At 42.1% G+C, this 22581-nt stretch overlaps 1 protein-coding gene across 1 annotated transcript in view; it reads right to left on the minus strand.

Annotated features, from left to right (window-relative positions):
- The window catches only part of LOC120986500 (venom factor-like), a 174083-nt gene that overhangs the window by 151185 nt on the left and 317 nt on the right, over nt 1-22581 (minus strand). Inside the window, exons 2-9 of the mRNA XM_040415122.1 lie at nt 15323-15509; nt 14144-14306; nt 12061-12131; nt 10561-10652; nt 8959-9038; nt 7431-7518; nt 4693-4795; nt 2579-2702 (exon numbers count right to left, since the gene is read on the minus strand). Of these exons, the coding sequence (XP_040271056.1) occupies nt 2579-2702; nt 4693-4795; nt 7431-7518; nt 8959-9038; nt 10561-10652; nt 12061-12131; nt 14144-14306; nt 15323-15509 (908 nt within the window). The remainder of the gene's footprint in view (nt 1-2578; nt 2703-4692; nt 4796-7430; nt 7519-8958; nt 9039-10560; nt 10653-12060; nt 12132-14143; nt 14307-15322; nt 15510-22581) is intronic.

Here is a 22581-nt window from a genome sequence, read left to right on the forward strand (position 1 = left end):
CTGTAGGAATGTCACAGTCACTCATATTGAGAGGACCAGGCAATCTGTGGGGTAGTTAGCTAGGAAGTGAAGGTAAGTAATACTCGCAAATTGATGCACTATGCTAGGTACTTAGGACCTAGATAGAATTTGGAGCAGCAACACCAGTAGCCAAGGGTGAGTGCTAAACAAGGGCAACCAACCATAGCGCTTCCTACCCCTTGCAACCACAAGTCTTCAGACCTCTGATGGCCCAAGACTGGAGGATGATAGACCAGGTTGGCACAGTAAAAACAACAATGTAGAGGATGCTGTGCTGGGCTTTGCTGAGGAGAGACAGTCAGCAAATATATAGCATATAGATTTGGCTAGTAGAGAGTAACCCCTGATCACTGTGATGCATAAGGGTGCGTCACATGGAAGGACCAACGGCCTATGTCCATGCTGATGTAAAGGGTGCACACCATGTGGAGGGAATCTGTGGCCTACACTTAGTTGTATTGTCATCTTCATAACTACCACCTGTGGGGGCCGTAGAGCAAAGATGTTGATGCTAATTTCCCTGGGTTGAGGACAGCATTTCAGGGCATAGACTGGGAGCAGCTACTGTCACATAATAATACTGAGGATAAATGGGAGAGCTTTAAATCCACATTGAGTAATTGCACTAAACAAATTTATTCCCTTAGGTAACAAGTATAAACAGCTATACCCCATGGCTTACAGCGTAAAAAGCGCAATAAAAGACAAATAAAGAGCATTTAAAAAATACAAATCTGAGGGGTCAGCTGTAGCGTTTGAAGATTACAAAAGGCTTAATAAAATCTGTAAAAAGGAGATAAAATTAGCAAAAATACAAAATGAATAGCAGGTGGCTAAAGAGAGCAAAACAAATCCCCAAAAATTATTTAAAATTATAAATGCTAAAAAACCAAGGTTCGAGCAGGTAGGTCCCTAAATAATGGTAAGGGGGGGGGGGGGGGTAGTCACTGAAAATAAGGAAAAGGCAGAGTTACTAAATGTTTTTTTTAGCTCTGTATATACAAAAGAAGAGAAAGGAGCTGATATCTGTGGTGCCGGGGCTGTTAGTACATCCAGTGATATATTGAATTGGCTAACTGTAGATATGGTCTAAGACAAGTTAAATAAAGTAAATGTGAACAAGGCTTCGGGTCCAGATGGATTACACCCAAGAGTGCTAAAAGAGCTAAGTTCAGTCATTGCTGTGCCCCGGTTTATAATTTTTAAAGATTCTGTAGGTACTGGTACATTGCCAAGTGATTGGCGCAAGGCAAATGTGGTGCCTGTATTCAAAAAAGGATCTAGGTCCTTCACAGGTAACTATAGACCTATAGGCTTGGAAAGTATAGTTTGTAATTGGATTGAAAACTGGCTAAAGGACCATGTTCAGAGAGTTGTGGTCAATGATTCCTATTCAGAATGGTCCTGGGTTATAAGTGGTGACCCCAAGGTTCAGTGCCGGGCCCTTTATTATTTAATTTATTTATTAATGATATTGAGGACGGGATTAATAGCACCATCTCTATTTTTGCAGATGACACTAAGCTGTGTAGTACTGTACGGTCTATGGAAGATTTCCACACACTACAAGCTGACTTGAACACTTAGAGTGATTGGGCATCAACTTGGCAAATGAGGTTCAATGTGGATAAATGTAAAGATATGCATCTTGGTAGTAATAATCTCTGTGCTTCATATGTCCTAGGTGATGGAGCACTGGGAGAGTCACTTATAGAGAAGGATTTGGGTGTCCTTGTAGATGGTAGATTAAATAACAGCATACAATGTCAATCAGCTGCTTCTAAGGCCACCAGGATATTGTCATGCATTAAACGAGGCATGGACTCGCCGGGCAGGTATGTAACACTACCACTTTACAAGGCGTTGGTGCAGTCTCATCTTGAACATGCAGTTCAGTTCTGGGCACCAGTCCATAGAAAGGATGCACTGCAGTTGGAAAAAGGACAGACAAGAGCGACTAAACTAATGAGGGGCATGGAGGGTCTCAGTTATGACGAAAGAAAAATAATTTAATTTATTTAGTCTTGAGAAGAGACTTCTAAGGGGGGACATGATTAACCTGTACAAGTAAATAAATGGGTCATGCAAAAAATACGGTGACAAACTGTTCCATGTAAAATGCCCTCAAAAGACAAGGGGCACTGCTTCTGAATGGAGAGGAAAAAGTTCAGTCTCTAGAAGCATCAAAGCTACTTTACTGTAAGAACTGTGAATCTGTGGAATAGACTCCTCAGGACGTGGTCACAGCAGGAACAGTGGGCAGTTTTAAAAAGGGTTTAGATGAATTCTTAAAAGTAAATGACATTAATGCTTATGAAAACGTGTAGAAATCTGAGACGCACTTCCTTCTGAGATTTGTGTCTCCACCTGTCCCTTGGTTGAACTTGATGGACTTATGTCTTTTTTCAACCGTATTAACTATGTAACTATGATGCTCTTTGAGTTGGGTGTAACGCCAACATTTACTTCAGACGTAAAACACACCATCTTACTATTCAGCTTTCACACTCATGAAGACATTTTATCATGTGATTCTTTTAGTAAGCAATTTCCAAACCTAAGTCAGTGATGACTGTCACCGAAACGTAGAGCTTGTACTCTAGCAAATCGTCTACTTTCTTGACAGACTTTATTAGGTCTCCTCTTAGAAGTTTTACTTCCTCCCCTATTCCATCATAAATCTAGACGGGGAAACATAATTAACCAAAATAAAAAAATAAAGGAATATTTCAGATGTGAAATAAAGACAATGATATCATAGCAGACATAAAATTGTTATTTCGGACAATCAAATAGTTCTAAATTACCACAAATTATTGTGGAATTAATTAATTTAATTTGTAATACCATGTCTAGCCACATAGATTGCTGTAGCAGAATAAAGTTCTTATTTAGAATATCACACATACTCCCCCTAGTGGTAAAATATGTATTGCAGTATTTACATTTGCTGTTCTGTAAAACACAAAACTAATGCAATGAATATAGGTAGAGGTGAGCGAATTTCATTTTATAAAACTCGTTCACGCTTCGTTTGGTGGTAAAAGCAGAATTGCGTTATGGTTTCCATTACCACGGACCATAATGCAATTCTATGACGGAATGCATAACGTTATTCATTCTGTCATATTAGAAGCCTATGGCCTGCATAACGGATCTGTCCCATTTCCGTTATGCTCAAAAGGACTGGATAACGAAAACGGGACGGATCCATTTTGCTGCCCATAGACTTCTATTATGACGTAATGAAAGGCATTCTGTCATAGAATTGCGTTATGGTCCGTGGTAATGGAATCCATAAGGCAATTCTGCTTTTACCACCAAAGTTCATCTCTAGATATAGGCATAACGGCATGTACACTGTCAAGTAGATTAACATTTTTGCATGCTTCACCTGAATGTTGTGGTTTTCCCACCTACTCATCTCCCTGTCTATGACATTTTTCTTAACCCAACAGATTACTGTAAGTAACATCTACATTGCATTTTCCAAGCATGGTGCCAGTGTAGGGCAAATGCCAAATCCAACACAAGGTAACACCATGGCACTCGCTGTATTATACATTGCAATTTTATTAATACATTCAAAATCAGTAAGATCCAGATATCATGATCAGGCAATTTCAGAAGAAGCTCATATCATGTAAAGAACATTTTCGGCCAAGAAAAGACTTTCCTCAACTATATGAGCCTGGTGTTTAAAATTGAAGCTCTGGCTGTCTGGACCCCTCTTTCTGACCCCATTCTACCCTAACCTCATGAAAACGACCATCCAAAATTTGGATAGCACCTGGTAGGACCTGGATGGTTGGGTTCTCAAAAAAGAGGTCAAAATGCATATAATATAATTTATCATATAAAAACTGATCTTCATAAAGAAGTCGTTTTTCTTAGAGTTTATCTTTTGGATGAATTGCTACCTGACTTTCCAGGTCCAGGTACCACCAAAAGAATTTCTTTAGACTAAATTTGTGGTGGCCATTCTAATCACAGTTAATAGCTACAACCACCATCAAACACCACTGAGTCTGACAGACTGATATGATAGAAAAGCCATCATAGTACGACTTAAGGTCTGGTCAGCTTGCCTCTCCACCAGTTATACTGACTTATTCTAGCCATCAACAATCAAGTAACCTATATGAATCCCACACCCTTAATCTGTGCCTGATCCCTTTGTCTACACTTCCCCTTGCTCTAATTTATCATCTTTTCCCTTTTTAATATCCCTCTAAGAACACTTTCCATCCAGCTAAACTTTCCTCAGATTTTTTTTTACAATTAACCACAGAAGTTTTATGGTCATTTTTTGCATTTCTGAGGTCACTGGTTCATAATCAACAGGTAATTATGACCTGAATAATTATCACAGGTATTGGCAATTTCATGTATTGCAGATATGTCTTAACTATGCCAATTTGAATGGTATAACAATAGTCAAGTCTACTGATGATGTCTTGTTTCTCCACATTTAATATGCCTTTCCTACATTTTCAACTTTACTATGCGTCTCAAACATCACTCAAAGTTGAATGTGGTTCCGAAGGTGCAAAAGGTTGGGTCTGATCAAGTTAGTTAATCATATTACACTTTCTGAAGTTTGAATGCCTACACCCTGATATCCTTTCATTCATTCAATATAAGAGTTTTTAATAAACTATTTTACAGTACCTGAATTGCTCTCAGTGAGTCTGTGATACCTCTCTTTTGATTGTCCTTCTTTAGGCCAAAGATAACAAAGGCTTGACCGTTAACTGGTTTCTTATAAATGTACCTAAGCATTGGAGAAATATTGGGTCAATAGAAGTGAGTTTCCAGTTGTCAATTAGACAAATCTTTTGCTTCCACATCAAATCACATTGGATATGTATGGCCCGCCACTATTTGGCATATAATAAGCCATGACATCTGTAGACACCTCTTGGCATCCCTGCAAGTCAGCTGTTTGAGGAACCCGTGGTGCTCACCAGAGCTCTGGTGCGCTCCATGACTTTCACACAGCTTGCCAAGCACTGTCCATGTGATAGTGGCTGTGCTTGGTCTTGCAGCTCATCCCCATTCACATGAATGAGACTAAGCTGCGCCTAGCTCATGTGACCAATGAATGTGATGTGGGTTAGGAAGAGGCCTAAGTGCTCAAAGAACGTTTTCATACAGCTGATCAGCTCAGGTCCCGGATGTCAGACCCCCCGATGATTTGATATTGATAACCTATCCTGAGGAGAACTCCTTTAACCAAAGGCAGTATTGATCTGTTAACTGCCAAAGCCTCACACTATAGGTCTGTGCTCCTCCCCATAAACCTTCCCTGTCTGATCGACCACTCCTTCTTGTTAATAATTCTCTCATCCCTTGGCATCACAGACTTGATCTCTTCATAACAACAAAACAGCTTTCCACTCACACACCACCTCCTGTTCTAGTCATATCTTTGTTAGAGTCCTTCAAGGCTTTTTCTGGTTTCCCTGCTGTTTTATGTCTAAACATTTGGGCTAGGAGAGCCTAAAAACTCCAATGGCATTCAATACCACTTTTATTCTCCTATTCTCCTCCTTTTCTTCCTTTTTCTAAAACTCAAGGAGAAGACACAAATTCATTATCATTTTCCCATTTCACCTAATCCCATCATAAGATCTATTTAACACCTCATAAGACCTCTGCCTTGAAAATGTGCACTGTCCTTGAGATAATTCATCCAAGCCATTTTGACATTGGTACCATTGATGTCTATGGAGAAGTCATTACCACTATGTTCTCTATTATGCAAGATCTCCATGGTCTTCTATAGGGCTTTATGGTCATTCTTTACCAGATATATATTAGTCCTTATTCTCATCACATATATTTATTTTCCTCATTAACATTGTCCTTGTCTCTTCCCTAAGTCATTCTGTATCCTGAACCTTAGTGCCATTATATAAGCTTCCAACATAAAGTTGACTTTCTACTTCAAAAAAACTTCAAGGGAGTATTCCCACCGAGGACATACATGGCATATCATCGGAATATGATTTAAATGTTTCATAGATGTGGGACCTGCACCTGTCACGGCAGGGAGTGGGGGAAACCCCCCACCGTGCGGTGTCAGAGGGTAAAGGGGATCAGCCTGTCCAAAAAAAGTAACAAGGGAGCAGGTCACCTCCTACAGCGTCCCTAATCCTCTCCCTGACTCCTCACTGTATGAGCGGACCCCGATGGTGGGACGACTCATACTCAGGATTCCTAGAAACCCTAAGTCGCCCTGGTAATCCCTCACTTAGGAGCAGGGAAGAGACGACCTGTTCATCCCAGTCATGGAGGAACAGGAGTCTCTATCTGAGGCCAGGCTGCAAGGAGAGGGGAACACATACAGCTATAGAGATGGCAGGTAAGCGAGACTAGTAACACACTTACCTGCCACAGACACACTGACTGGAACCCGTGCACAAGTGCTGGTGTCCACACCAACATTAAAAGGACACAGCACACACCACAACCACACAGGAACCCAGGACACCCATAGCTGCAATAAACGTGAGACACTATAAGAACATCTATGACCACAAGGGTGGCCCTCACTGGACAGATGGAATATGAAGACCATCAGCATAGCTCCAGCACACACCATGGCTGGAGTACCCCCCAGCTTCAGGCATCCAGCAGAGGCTAAATAGCCCAAGCAGCCACACCCACACACACATAAACCCAGTGTTAACAAAACACTAGGAAGGCAGTTAACCCTTCCAACACCAGACAAGGGAAGGAAGCCACTTAAAGGGGCAGTGCACACACAAGCACAGAAAGCTACACGTTGCCGCAGGCAACAACATGCGAGGCAACCATGTCACGGCAATCACCCAGAAGGCCGAGACACTGCCACCGCATGCACACACAGCAACACGTTGCCGCGGGCAACCGCAAGTATAGCAACAGTGTCACAGCACACACCATAGGCCGTGACAGCACCCTTGTGGAAAAGGGCTGTTTCTGTAAGTACCAAAGAAGTGACTAATGAGAGCCAACCGCATGTGCAGCCACTACTCATTGTCTGTCAGAATGTGGTCTCTGATAGTTAAGGGACTCAGATAGGTGCTCAACACGAGAGGTAGGACCCAAATCAACCATATATTTATGGTTGAATCGAAGTAATAGCTAAGGCTGAGTTCTCACTTCAGTTATTTGATCAGTTATTTCCATCAGTTAGTGTGAGCCAAAACTAGATGCGGGTCAAAAACACAGAAGAGATGCAGATCTTTCCATTATAGGCTTCACTACGTTTTTTGACTCACAATAACTGATGTAAATAACTGATCAAATAGCTGAAGTGTGAACTCAGCCTAATTTGGGTTGCTTGATTAATATACCATAACATACATCGTCCTAATTCTCCAATCCATAATTTTGGCCTTTATGATTATACAGTTACTTACTGACTTGTAATTGTTACTGAAAAACTTTTATCATCTAGGTGCATGAATTTTTTCTCCGCTGTAATGGTAACTTCAAAATTTGGTAATACTGGGGAAAAAAGGATCAGTATAAATAAATGAGTCCCATCATCATTCCTCCTCCCCAAAAAGACAACTGGGACCTGGAAAGTCAGGTAGCAATATAATCACTACTGTTCTCGCAGAAGAGGTCTCCATTGTTTGTAAATTAATGAAGACTAGTGTTGAGCGGGAGGTGCCATATTCGATTTCGCGATATTTCGCGAATATTCGATTGAATATTCATCTTATATTCGTCGAAATCGAATATTCGTCATTATTCCATTTATCGCGAATAATATGCGATTTAATTAATCGCGTATTGCGATTGTTCTTTTGACAGTATAAGGCAACGTTCGACTAATTGACTATGGCTAGGCTAATATGTGTAATTTTATGAATATTCTTAATATTGCTCTAACTTCGTCTTTTAGAATATTCGTAATATTCTAAACGACGAAGTTCGAGCAATATTACGAATTTTCGTAAAATACACATATAGATTGTAATTTAGCTAATATAGTGCTATAATCCTTATTTTTTTTGCCTCTTCTGTACACTATAAAAAAAATTACTATAGCAGTATATTAGCTAAATTACAATCTATATGTGTATTTTACGAATATTCTTAATATTGCTCTAACTTCGTCTTTTAAAATATTCGTAATATTCTAAAAGACGAAGTTAGAGCAATAATATTCCACTTTGGCATACTGCTCCACGACAAGCGTCCCCGTAACCATGGGAACGCCTGTGGGTTAGAATATACCATCGGATCTGAGTTTTTACGATCTCAGGGAAAACTCAGATCCGATGGTATTTTCTAACCCACCGGCGTTCCCATGGTGACGGGGACGCTTGTCGGAAAGGTGTATGCTGAAATTGATTAAATAACGATTTTGTCATGCGGTCGGGCACACGTATTAACCATTACGATTTTTCTGTTGTAATATTCGTGAACTCGAATATTATAACCGAGATTATTGGTTTAGATTAGAATAGGACGAATATTCTAAAATCGAATATACAGCAATATATTCTTTATTTCGAATATTCATCATATTTGGTCCATCTGAAAACGTGATTCCTTCCAGCTTCAATTCAGTTGCTTGTGGGCCAATGGCTCATTGACCCACAAGCAAGAAGCAGGGAGGAATCATATTTTCAGATGAAAAAAAACAAAAAACGAATATTCGATTTTGCGAATATATAGAATATATAGAACTATATTCGAAATATTCGCGAAAACTCTAAGTTGCGATATTCGAGATAAAAATTTGTTATTCGAATATTCGCGCTCAACACTAATGAAGATCAAGGTTGCCTATTTTTGACAATATATCTTAAGATCCATGTAACGTCAAATCTGGGCATACTTGCTAACCTGGACCATGGAGAACCTGGATGTCTACCCCTGTGGGAGCTCTAGCGGTATTAGTAATCATCCAGTTGACAAAAGAAATCTTCTTACCATATTCTTTCACATCAAATTTTGCAGAGAATTTTTCTTGGGAGTTGTCATAATGTGCTGTGATGGTCCAAGTGCCAAGCCTGCAAGGAAAGGAAACTATATCAGCATTTAGACTTGAAGAAACACATGAGGGGAAAAATGGAAAGGGAAAGTACCCTAACAGTAACATTTCACAGCGAAACACAGCGAAACACAGTGGAAAAACAACAATTTAATCTTGAATAGTGAAATTTCCAAATCTTCCAAATTCACTGTGGCTAGAGATTGTTGATCATACCAATTGCTGTCCACCTTGAGTTTTGGTATGACCCTCATCCTAACATTTTCTACTACTTTGTGTATTTATTGAATAGTTAAAGATGCAATGTCGCCAATTCTTCTCATGCATTAATTCAAGTATACTGATTTTTGTTTGCAGTTGTTTCACTACTGGCCCCCACTGTCAGCTTTTATGATGCAGAGAACTGTTGTGGAAATATTCATTTCAACTGACTCTTATGGTTGTTCAAAGTCAAGTACCTGTCCTGCTTCAACAAGCAGAAAATGGCTAATGGAAACCAAAGTCCAGTGATTGGCTCATCAGCCTTTCCAGGAATTTCGAGTGTGCCTAGCAGGCATAGAAAATGGAAAGCACGGTGTAATGACAGTGGTCATCATCCCGCTCACCATGGTGGGTGTGAGCACCGACCCACTCACCCTGGTCGCTGGAATCTCATGTGCCTCTTGCTGGCAGGTTTCAGCTTACTTCTTGCTGGAAAACGCTCCTTCCTAGCAATAGTGTGTGCATGCTTTCTGGTTCTAGTACTCACACGCACCCTGATTTTAACTCCCTGCCTATGGCTGGCCACTTGTGGGTATTTAAGGCACCTTTCCCTATGGGAAGATACCTGAGCAATAGGTATATTAGCCTGCTAGAGACTGTGAAGGTGCTCTACTTGAGCTTGTCTGCCCAGGTACCGACCTTTGGCTCATTTCCTGGAATTTGACCCTCTGCTGTCTACCCTGACCTGTGTCTGACTACCATGCTGACCCTAAGATGCCTGCCTTGAGCTTCGCACTATTTCTCACATTTGTATGTACTCTGCCTGCCCTGACCTCAGCCTGTTGCTGATTATGAGTTTTGCTATGAGCCATTGTCTTTTGACCCACGTGGGTCAGCAGCCAACGACGCAGAGACTGTTCCAGGAGGTAGTGACATGCTGCGTTCTCTGCAGGGAAGTCCAGATGCCTGTATAGGGGTTAAAGGCTGAAAACCAGGGAAACCTAAGCCGAATCTGTTGGAGGACACAATGATTCCATACCCACTGCCATAACACTGAGGAGGCCAGAGCAGCATTTAATGGCAGCAAAAAGAGATTGGTGGAGATGAGCAATGCTCCCTAGAAAACCCTTTATCATGCTCTAATAAACATGTACATGACATCTTGGCCTCCATTCACCAAAATCTATATGAAAAATATATGTTTGTATAACAGAAAAATAAAAGGGAATGGGGATCGTATGGTCAGGGCAAGATGCTTTTCATCAAAGTTAATCAAATAAACAAACTGTATACTACTCAGAAAGATAAAATCATTTAACAAGTGGATTGGTTGTCCTTACATTGCTAGGTCAGACAATTCATAATTCTTAGAGATGATGCCAAATTTATCAGGGAACCAATTCCCTTGTGCTGTAATCATCCCATCTGGGTTCTGAAAAAGATTTTTAAAAAAACTTAAAGAAAGCACCTCTACATGTTTTTGACGTCACTTAGATTAAAGGAACACTAAATCTAGAAATGAATTAGAAAAGTAAACAAGAAATATATTTTTTTGTCCTACTACAGACAGGGCAGAGAGGGGAGGCTTCTGCTGCAACCAGCTGTCTGACAGCCAGATACAATAGTTAGGAGCAGGTGCGGAAGGTGACTTCTCCTTCTCCTGCGACCTGTTCCCAACCGCCTTACAAATGTTGGTGGTTGGGATTTTAAATATGGCACCCCCTCACGAGTGCAGCAGGCACCATAGCAGTCAGGTGCCTACTGTTTTAAGCAGCAATAATATGTAATGCAATCAAAGCTAATGCCAATCACATACATTTAACCCCTGGGAGGCCGTTGTCAAATGTTGCCCCGGCATCTCTGAGGATAAAAACTGGGACCACGTGCTTCCAGCCATGCAGCGGCTCACCCTAGCGAGGAACAGGGGAGTTGGACGTAGTGTGTGGCAGCCTTGGTCCTCCTGAGTGACATGAGGCTGCTGCCCATAGAGAGCCTGCCTATGGATGGGCTCTATCGGAACTTAGGGTAATTCTCATAGACTCCAATGCTAAAGCGTTGGAGTCTGTGACCGAAACAATCTAATGATTGCTTTTCATAGTTTCCTAGGGAAACTTTTAAAAAGTGTAAAAAAATAGAAAAAAGTTTTTAAAAATATAAATAATATAAAAAATATATAAAAATTCAAAGCACCGCCTTTCCACAAAATTAAAATTAAAATACACACGAAATGTAAAAATAAATATCATGGGCATCGCTGTGTGTGAAAATATTTATCCCATATGGCAAACAGTGATTTGGCAATTTTTAGTTGCTTTAACTTCCACAAAAAATGTATGAAAAAGTGATCAAAAAGTCATACACACTCTAAAAGATATTTAAAAACGTACATATCTCCCTGCAAAAAATTGAGTAACAGGTCAGTATTAACTGCATAGGGAACGCTGTCAAAATAAAACCCATATATCTCTTGCAGATTGTGTTAATTTTGTGTTAATTCCACCTCATTGGGAATTTTTATCCCTCCCCCCATTACATTGTATGCAACTGTAAATGGTGCCATTAGAAATTGCAACTTATTCCGCCCCCAAAAAAGCCATAATATGGCGATGTGAATAGAAAAATAAAAAAGTTATGGCTTTGGGAAGGCTGTAAATCAAAACATCAAAAAATAAAAAATTGCCTGTTATTAAGGGGCTAATTAAAATATAGTACAAAATACAGTAGGTTCAAAGGAATAGAGGAGATGAAGTGCAGGGGTTTATATTCAGTATATCATTTTTTTTTTCTGTTTATTTTCTGCATTTAGTAGGAAACAACTGAAAATTTATGAAAATTCTCACCTTAATCTCATACATTACTGTCTGTTTTTTTGGCTGCATCTTGTAGTTCATTGGGTAAATACGGTAGAGAGCTAAAGAGACACAAGGTAAACTATTACTTTAAGAAATGCGCTACATGGAAATTAATGCTGCAAATCATCTTTATTTCCAACCACTTATATCCTTAAAGGGGTTCTTCAGGAATGAAAAAAAAATGAAAATACCTTAATATTGCTTTTTTATAAATATATTTCCAAAATACATTTCATTAGTTATAATAGCTTGTTTTGTCTAGGGAGCAATAATCAGGGGAAATAAAATGGCTGCCATACTATTAGTACCAGGGCTGGCCTTAGGTGTTCAGGCGCCCTGTGCGAGCTAATCTTGTGGCGCCCCCCCCCCCCCCCTCGTTCACCTAAACATACACAAAGAGTTTTTTTTTAATTACAGATAATTTAAGTGCAATTTAAGTGCAAACAAGTACAACCATACCCAGTGTCACCCATAGCCATTCCCCTGCCCCCCTTAATCATACCCAGTGTCAACCAAAGCCAGTCCCCTGCCCCTTAATCATACCCAGTGTCTGTCACCCTTATCCAGTCCCCTGCCCCCTTAATTAGACCCTGCCCCCATTTAATGAAAGATATTTGGTAAAAAAAATAAAAATAATAATAAGAACAGGTACTCACTATTTGAAGTCTTCTGCTCCCTCCCTGTCTGCAGAGCAGCGGCGGCCGCCCTCACACATTGAGCGGATCCTTCCGCGGCTCTCTGTGAAGGCACAGCACTTGGACGCTGCGCCTGCGCCCCTATGCTCCTCCTCCACGCTCCGGAACCTGACCTGGCATCTGCAGTGGCTCAGCTCGCCAGGCTCGCCTCACACAATCTCACGCCGGCATGCTGTAAGAGACCGACTGCGAGCTGTGTCGGCCGCCGGGCCCCCCTGTTGCCATGGCGCCTTGTGCGGCCGCACAGCTCGCACACCCCAAAGGCCGCCATCCTATTAGTACACACAAAAGTCACTTCACAGCACTGAGGTAAAGAGCTGGCTCATCCTCCTCCTCTCTGCTCTGCTTGTCACAGGTTATAATCCTGAATACAAATGATAAAAATTTCAACTGGGAATTGAGTTCATGAGGAAACATGAAGTACAAAGAGAACAGACTGTGGTAATGGAGACTGCATACAAGAGCTGCTGCTCATTATCCACATCTCCACCTCCTCTCTGTACTTCATGTCTCCTCATGGACTCCATTCCTAAAGAGATTCAGCTGAAGATCCTATCAGCTGTATTCAGGATCATAATCCCTGACAAGCAGAGCAGAGAGGAGGATCAGGTAGCTCTTTAGCTCACTGCTCTGAAGTTACTTATCCTGCTGTGTGAATGGGACAGGTTTTGTGTGCACTAATAGGATGGCGGTCATTATATTTCCCGTGATGATTGCTCCCTAGACAAAGCGAGCCATTATAAATAATGAAAGATAATTGAGAATATATTTATAATAAAGTAATATTTACATATTTTAATTTTCTTATTTCCTGGAGAACCCCTTTAATCATAGCCCATGTCCCTCAGTTCTCAGCTCTTAATTATTAATATGGCATTTCACACTTCTTTGGTTTAAAGAGGTTTCACTCTGCCACACCAGTTTTCTGGTGGAAAAAAAAGTCACAAACACTGTGCTTGTGACCCTTTTATCGCCACTTGTGCAAGATTTTTTGCACAAGTGCTGTTTCTCCTCCTCCCTTGCCACTTTCCCAAAATGGGGGCATGACAAGGGTGGTGAAGGGGTTGCCAGAGGGCCCAGAACATTTGTGTTCTTTTATGTCAGTTTACGCCCCTGGGTAGTGCAGATTTCAGTTTAGGAGCATGGACTGCCGGAGATGAAGAGGTGCATGCCTATGTAATAGATTCAACACAACTCCATGTTTTTAGTTCACTGAGAACTGTATAAGTCTATACAGTAAGTCCCCCCTAGTGGCAGATGCATAACACCATTGTCATCACACTGGAAGAGAAAACTTTACCATGAGTGGTGAGGATTGATGACCCTTATTCCCCAGGGCCCTGGTATATACAAAAAGTACAGTAAGTATTTGTTACCTTTAGATCCTGGGGTGTAAATAGTTTTGTCCGTCTGAATGACGATGTATCCGCTATGAAAAGACACAAGAACTACTTTCTCCAAGTTACACTGTGATGAGATCACTTGGACAGATACATAATATTTTTTCTTTGGTTCATTCAGAAGGTCCTGTGATTTAACCTGAATTCACAAATGTAAAAAAAAAACATCATTAGCAATGCAATATATGCAATAAGGTAGGGCTCAATTACATAAAGTAATCCCCAGTCTAAAGTCAATGAAAAAACTAAAGAAAAGAAAGACCTTCATTTGTTAATAGGATGATGTATGGGGTAGCTAGAGTTGAGCAAATCAAATCCACTAAAGTGGAATTGGATCTGAATTTCAGGATATATTCGATTCACCGCAAAGCCGGATTTCCTCGTGCTTCGTGCTAGTGAATCGATTTAACCTTAAATAATATAAAAAGACTAACAAAAAATCATACTTACCTCCTGTATTTGCTTGTGACGGGCCAGCCGCCACCATCTTGAGTAAAGATCTCGGCTAAATTCCCGTGCATGGTCACCACATCAGATGGTATGACGACGTCATCTCGGGTCGCGCAAGATTTCGTGCCAGATCTTCATGCAAGTTGGAGGCGGCCAGCCCGTCGCAAGCAAATGGAGGCGGTAAGTATGATTTTAATTTTTTTTTCTGTTAATTTTACTCAGATTTTACTCTCAGATGCCGTGATCTTGTATGAAAATGACATCTGAGGGGTACAATGATGGTGAGCGCCACTATTGCAGCTTTCTGTCATTACACTCACTACTCACTGTACATACCTGCTCAGATGCCGTACAGTACACACTACTACAACCACAAATCTACAACCCTACATCCTACAGAACAGATATATCATCCATGAAGATAGGAAGGGTTTTATTCACACTTGTAGAGCTGCACATCTAAACATTATGAAAGCTAAGGGAGCTGGTGGCTACATCCAGTAGATGATCAAGTGGAGAGGTACCTGAATATCTGAACATTTTGTCCTCAATGGTAGGACAGAATGCAAGCAGGGGATCTAACTCTTCCTATAAACAGAGCTCCCAGATATGGGGATCTTCCGGTGTGAATTCTTGTTGTGAGCATTACTCAATAATACATCCTACAACATATGGCTACACATTAGTTATATGTGGGTAACTTACATTTATGGTAGTTGTTCCCAAGAAGCTATTTTTACTATTGACAGAGATCTTGCCCTGAGCAAACAAGCGTGTCTTCAGTGGAAATTCCTGGACTCTGATATCGGCCTCAAATCCGGAGCCATGTCCATCAAGTACAATAGTTTCTTCAGTGTCAGAACGTAGGATTCCAGGAGTAATCAAAGTGCATCTGTTCAGAGAAGAAAAAGCTATAATATGGTGGAAACTTTAATCACTCATCCTGTACACCAACTTTGTCTCCCAAGTCGAAGTGAATTACCCAATAAATCACTGCTCTGTGCCAACAAGGGACAAGCATATTTTACTCTTGAAGAAGAATCTGGTTTGCTTTGTCTTAGTCATGTTACAAGGCCTAGTAAAAGGTTGGACATTGGCTCATACGAAAGCTTTCCCCAATAGGTATCACTAGAGAGACAGTTTACCTTCTTCCTAGAGGAGATATACTTTGCATATTTATTTTGCCTAGCCTATAAGACTCATTACACCAACTTGGTGGTCTCCACAAGGAGAAACTCTATTCCCTCAGACTATGCCGTGAAAACCCAGGAAAACAACCCAGTGTTCAGATATAACCTAGAACATAAATGGGTTTGTTGAAAGGGTTGCCTAGCTTAGAAAACAGAATTAATTAAAGGAAAACAAAATGTGCAAATGTCTCCAACAATCTACTTAGAATAATGTCAAGTACGTCATTACTAAACATGGCCTTTCAGGGACTGACTGGGAACTTAACCCCTTAGTGACCAGCCTGATTTGGGCCTTACTGACCAAGCGTTTTTCTTCTTTTTTCATCGTCGCGCTCCAAGGCCTATAACTTTTTTTTTTCTTTCTGTCTATATAGCTTTTTGAGGGACTGTGGTTTTTAATGGTGCCGTTTGGGGATACACACAACTTTCTGATTAACTTTTATTAACTCTTTCTGGGAGGGAGATGGGAAAAACTGCAATACTGCCACTAGGTTTTTACGTTAGAAATTTTACGGCGTTCATTTTTCGGCATAAATAACATAATATCTTTATTCTCTGGGTCAGTACGATTACAGAGATACCAAACACATCTATTTTTTTTTTTTAGGTTTTACAACTTTTTTGCAATAAAACATTTCTTTACATTGCCGCTTCCCAAGACCCATACTTGCAGGACGACTTGTATTTTTCATTGGTATCATTTTGGAGTAAATGGAGCTTTTTGATCACTTGTTATTAAGTTTTTTCGGTGGCAACTAAGAATAAATGAGCAATTCTGTAATTTTTTTTTACGGCGTTCACCGTAGGGGATAATTGATGTGATATTTATGTAGTCCAGGTTGTTACGGACACGGCAATACCAAATATACGGGGGAGATTATTATTTTTTGCAATTTTTTTCATTGAAAGCATATTTTCAATGGAAAAAAAGTGTAATTTTAGTATGGATTTTTTTTATTTAATAAATGTGTTTTTTTCTAGTTTTTTTTACCACTTAATAGTCCCACAAGAAGACTATAACAGACAATATTTTGATTGCTTTTAAAATGCAATGCATTATCCCTATAATACATTGCATTTTAATAGCAAAGCTACTTTAACATTGACCAGCTGGAAATTACTACAGCCGGGACCAGGGCCTACAACAGATGCCAGGTAGCCTTCAAACACATCGGCACCCCGCGATCGTATTTGCGGGGTGCGGATAGGAGACAGAGGGAGTCCTCTCCCTCTCCCTCCTGGCCCCCGGCGCCAGCTCGCAACTCACTATAACTAACAGCGCTGCACTAAGCAGATGGTCCTGGAGTCCAGACTAATGGAAAGACTGTGGCGGCGCCGGCGAGACACACTGCAGCGGGGCCCGTGGCCGCTCTGAGCCCCTCTCTGCTGCCTGCCTCTTTAAGAGAGCAGTGGCGTCTGCAGTGTGCCGCCGCTGCTGCACAGGCACGTCTTAGCGTCTGTGACGTTGCCACTGCCAGCTACGCCCCAGAAAAGAAGAAAGAGCCAGCGCCAGCCAGCCACTGTCTGCCAGGGAAGGCCCACACGCAGCCAACAGCAACAGGTACAAATAACAACTGGATCTCACCCGTCCCAGTGCCAGTAGCAGTGGGAGCGGAGATGTGCTAGCCTGGAGAAATGTGCATTTGGGCGGGGAGGGGGGGGTGTTTGGGGTTAGAATGATGTGCTGAAGAAATGTTCTATTGGGGGGGCTGGGGGGGTGGTTAGAATGAGAGATGTGCATGTGATGTGCTGGAGAAATGTGCCATGGGGGAGGAGAGATGTGCTGCTGCCACTGGCCCATGGAGGGGGAGAAATGTGCCATGGGGGGATTTGGCACTTGATACTGGGACATGGGGGAGCGGGAGGCACTTGATAATGGCACATGGGGGTGGGGTGGTGGGTTGGCACTTGATACTGGTACATGGGGGGAGCGGGAGGCACTTGATACTGGCACTTGGGGGTGGGGGGGGGTTTGGCACTTGACACTGGCACATGGGGGGTTGGCACTTGATGCTGGCACATGGGGGGTGGGCACTTGATACTGGCACATGGGGGGTTGGCACTTGATACTGGCACATGGGGGATTGGCACTTGATGCTGGCACATGGGGGTTGGCACTTGATACTGGCACACGGGGGGTTTGGCACTTGATACTGGCACACGGGGGGGTTGGCTCTTGATACTGGCACATGGGGGGTTGGCACTTGATACTGCCACATGGGGGGGTTTGGCACTTGATACTGGCACATGGGGGGTTGGCACTTGATACTGGCACAGGGGTGGTTGGCACTTGATACTGGCACATGGGGGGTTGGCACTTGATACTGGCACATGGGGGGTTGGCACTTGATACTGGCACATGGGGGGGTTTGGCACTTGATACTGGCACATGGGGGTTTGGCATTTGATACTGGCACATGGGGGTAGCGGGAGGCACTTGATACTGGCACATGGGAGTGGGGGGGTTTGGCACTTGATACTGGCACATGGGGGGGGTTGGCACTTGATACTGGCACATTATTATTTGGCACTATGGGGGCTTCTACTGAGGCCACAAAGAAGAGGTATTTTATATGGGGGGCTCTGTGTGGTACTAGTATTATCAGGGGTATTATCTGTTTCTGCAGTATAGTATTGGGGAGCACAGCGGCACAGTATTGGGGGTAGTAGGATGATTTGTCCAGAAGATGAGAGAATGATGGAAAAGTAGTAAACTAAGATTTTTTTTTGTTTGTTGTCAAACTGCAGAGACGGAAAATAGCGACAAAATGGTGGTCTGGTCTGAAGGTCTGAAAGGAGAAGACGAGGACAGAGAACATCTACTTCAAAGGAGACGCCACTAGATGTAAGAGGTATGGGGCACTGTATATCTGTAGTGATGGGGGGAACGGTAAAGTCAGCAAGTGTCGTGTGGAGGGGGGCTTATTGTTTCACCTAGAACCGGCCCTGGCTCCCTCTGTCACCTCTTTTCATGCGGCGGGTGCCATTGCCTGCGGCATGTAAAGTGTTAAACAGCCCGGGCTGTTAGAGCAGAGCTGCGGCTCTCATGCGAGCGACCCGTGCAGCGCTTAGACTGGGCCACCGTAAAAAAGCGGCGGCACAGCCGAAGGCCCCTTAGTGACTGCCGTAAAAACACGCATCGGTGGTCACTAAGGGGTTAAAGTGGCCCTGAAAAAAAAAAATGCCCCCAAGTTGTAGGTGGGTCCAAATTGACAGAAGGCAGAGCAACACAAGTAGATAGAGCCAACATAAGCCAGAAGTAGGGAGGGACTACAGAAGTAGACGGGGCCAACAATACCATATTGCAGTACAAAATACCGCCCCAACAAGACCAAATACCACACTGCAGCATAAAATACTGCCCTATGACCATAGTGAGGGCGGTGATAAAGATGAATTCAGGAGGCCCCCTGTGGCTGCTGGCCAGGTGAATAAGTACCCGATGCTCCTAGCATTAATCAAAGCTGGGAGCATCAGATCGTTATGTACCTAGCCAGTGGCCATGAGGAGGGCTTGGGTGACCCTCTGAGAATTAGGCCTCCAGAAAATTTCCCTGTAGGGTCTATGGCTAGTCCAGCCTTGTGGCCATTGAAGAGGATCTTCTGTTCTTAACTATTGATGATCCTCAATATCCTATTGACAGGGTAACTGGAGTCGAAATGGCTGTTTTGCAATGGTGCCAGTGCTGGAACCTGGCACCAGAACTGTTTACTGTTTCCTGTCCCTACATGTTGGAGCCTCATATACCCTGAGGACGCTGCTGTTTAGCGCTAATGTGCATTGGGTTGTTTTTTTCTATGGCAGCACTATCTCCCTACACATTTGTATGAACTTTGTATTTTAACTGCTTCCAGACTGCCATACGGCTATATATGTCGGTGGTCTGGACTTTAAATATGGTGCCCGCTCCGGAGCAGAGCAGACGCCATAGCCGCGGGGTGCCTGCTGTTTCATACAGCAGACACCAGCTGCAAATGTCTGTGACCAGCGATAATGCCAGTCACTTAAAACTTCAGATGCCGTGGTCAATCCTGACCACGGCATTTGAGTGTGTGCAAACCAGGACGCGTGCGCTTCCATATGTCCTCCAGCTTCCACCGACGAGGATCAGGGGAGCTGGAATGTGTTAGCAGCAGCCCCTGTCCTCCTGTGAGAAAGGAGGCTGCTGCTAAGCAATTTCTGTGAAAAAAAATAAAAAATACACATCATAGGTATCCCGGCGTGCAAAAATGCCCGTACTATTAAGATATAAAAAATGGAAAATGGCGAAACGGAAAACGGCCTATTTGTCATTTTTTTGTCACTGCTCCTCCCCAAAAAAATGTATTGAGCCCTCACACAGCTCCGCATACATAAATACAAAAAGTTATAGGGGTCAGAATATGGAGACTAAAATTAAAAAATTATCATATTCAAGGGTTTTATCTTATTTTCACTATAAAAACGCAATAAAAAATATACATATGTAGTATTGCCAGATTCGTACTGTCCTGGAGAATGAAAGTAAGGGTCCATTCACACGTCCGGATCTGCAACACACCCGGCTGGCACCCCCATAGAACTGTCCATTCTTGTCTGCAATTGCGGACAAGAATAGGAGATGTTCTGTTCTTCCGATTCACAGCTCCCGAAATGCGGATGCGGAGAGCACTTAGTGTGCCCTCCGCATCCATTCCTGCCCCATTAAGAATGAATGGGTCCGCCCCCGTTACGGATATTGCAGAATGGATGCGGACCCATTCCACGGACGTGTGAATGGACCCTAACTGGTCAGTTTTATAATATAGGGAACGCCATAAAAACAAAACCCCAAAAATGTCACCCCAATTATAACTTTTTCCCCGCTTCTGACCACATTTTATGCAATAGTCAATCGTGCCATCAGAAAGGGCATCTTTTCCTGCATACAGCTATGTGAACAGAAAAATAAAAAAGTTATGGCTTTGGGAGGGCTGGGAGTAAAAAACTAAAGCTAAAAAAAGAAAACGGAAAATCGCCTGTCATGAAAGAGTTCATGCATATTGGATTTCATTTTTGCACATTATTGGTTTAGGGCGATGTTTCTAAGGGTATCTGATTGAGTCTATTAAAAACATTTTTTTCTTCTTATTCATAATTTATCAGCAAGATGATGCATTATTTGTGTCTATTATGTTTATGTATTTCAAATCCTGTTATTTTGATGTTATCTTATGGTAGGGAGGTGATATAACTTGTCCCTATTCGGGGAGCACGCCTGGGAGTGGGGTGCTTTACATCGCCGTCTGTATGGGATGAATATGTTTTTAAGTGTGACTACATTACTTGTTGCTCCAATAAAGATTGCCCTTGTGCCTGGCCTACAGTATCATGTGTCCTGTATTTTTTATTGATTGCTGCTAGTTGCTCGGCACATTGGTGGTACCCAATTGTTAGGAGAGTATTTAGCTGTGCCCGCTTATTTAAATTTATTGCAGGCACATTGATATTCTAGCAATAGTAATGCTCCGGATTGGTTTAGTTTTTTTTTGGGAAGAAGATGCAGAACAATGAACATGCTCCTGACATGGAACTTTACAAAATGCTCACCTCTAGTTGGTGGTTCCACCTCTGAGACCCATCTAATAATTGACCCACATTTCGCAGCCCAAGGAAGCCTTCTGCATAAGTCTTATAGAGCATATAGTTGGCTAGCCCTCTACTTTTCACCTTCCAATGACTGTGTGGCTGCATTACACAGAAACATAGAATGTGTCGGCAGATAAGAACCATTTGGCCCATCTAGTCTGCCCAATATACTAAATACTATGGATAGCCCCTGGCCCTATCTTATATGAAGGATGGCCTTATGCCTATCCCATGCCTATCCCATTGGACTGTAATAGTATTGAGCGCAAATATTCGAATCGCAAATTTTTTATTGCAAATGTATAACATTGCCGATTTTTGCAATCAAGTAAATAATGACTGGAGATCATGAATTCTCGAATTTGCAAATTTTTTGTGAATATTCGGCCAAAAATTTGCTAAATATCGCAAATTCGAATATTGCTTATGCCGCTCATCACTAGACTGTAAAATGGGGGTCTCAGGACCATTGTTGGAATAATATGTACTTGTCTGAATACAGTTTATAATGAAGAATAATATGTATAAATAGTGGTGTCTCTATCACATCGGGTCAGTCAGCGTTGTCCTAATCAGGTAAAGCTGCCGTAACCCTAAATAATATGTGAAGAAAACTGTTGAAAGCTGAGATTTAAGGAGCTGTTTGGTGGGATTCACGTACTATAGACAAGTGTTATTTGTCCTTGTACTGCAAATCAAGGAGGCAACACGGTGGTCATCAAGATTTTCTTTATCTTCTCTCTATTCCAATGGAGTTGAGTAGATATCTGACACAACCCATGGCTAGGTGTGATGCTGATGTTTCTGAAAGAAAGCAGCCAGGTCTTTTTGATCTTGTACAAACCCTTTAATCACCATGCCATTCGTGTAAATTATGGAATACCTAGTGTAAAAGCTCCATGCAGGATATGCACGTCATAGGATCACAAAAGCTGAGTCCATGCCATCCACAGGGGAAGCCCAGCAGAAATTGACCTTTGATACCAGCCATTTAACCTCTAGAATGCCACATTCTATAAGGAGCTTGATAGATAGAAAGGGGCTCCTTCTATCATCCCACTTGTGCATCACAACATGATGGCAGCCAAGTACCTGACAAAGACCCCCAGGTCTTCCAGAGTCATCTGCCTTGTAGGTAAAGATACTACTAATACTACAGATTGTAGG

The sequence above is a fragment of the Bufo bufo genome, chromosome 1 (assembly GCF_905171765.1).
Source record: "Bufo bufo chromosome 1, aBufBuf1.1, whole genome shotgun sequence".
In the NCBI taxonomy this organism is placed as follows: domain Eukaryota; kingdom Metazoa; phylum Chordata; class Amphibia; order Anura; family Bufonidae; genus Bufo; species Bufo bufo.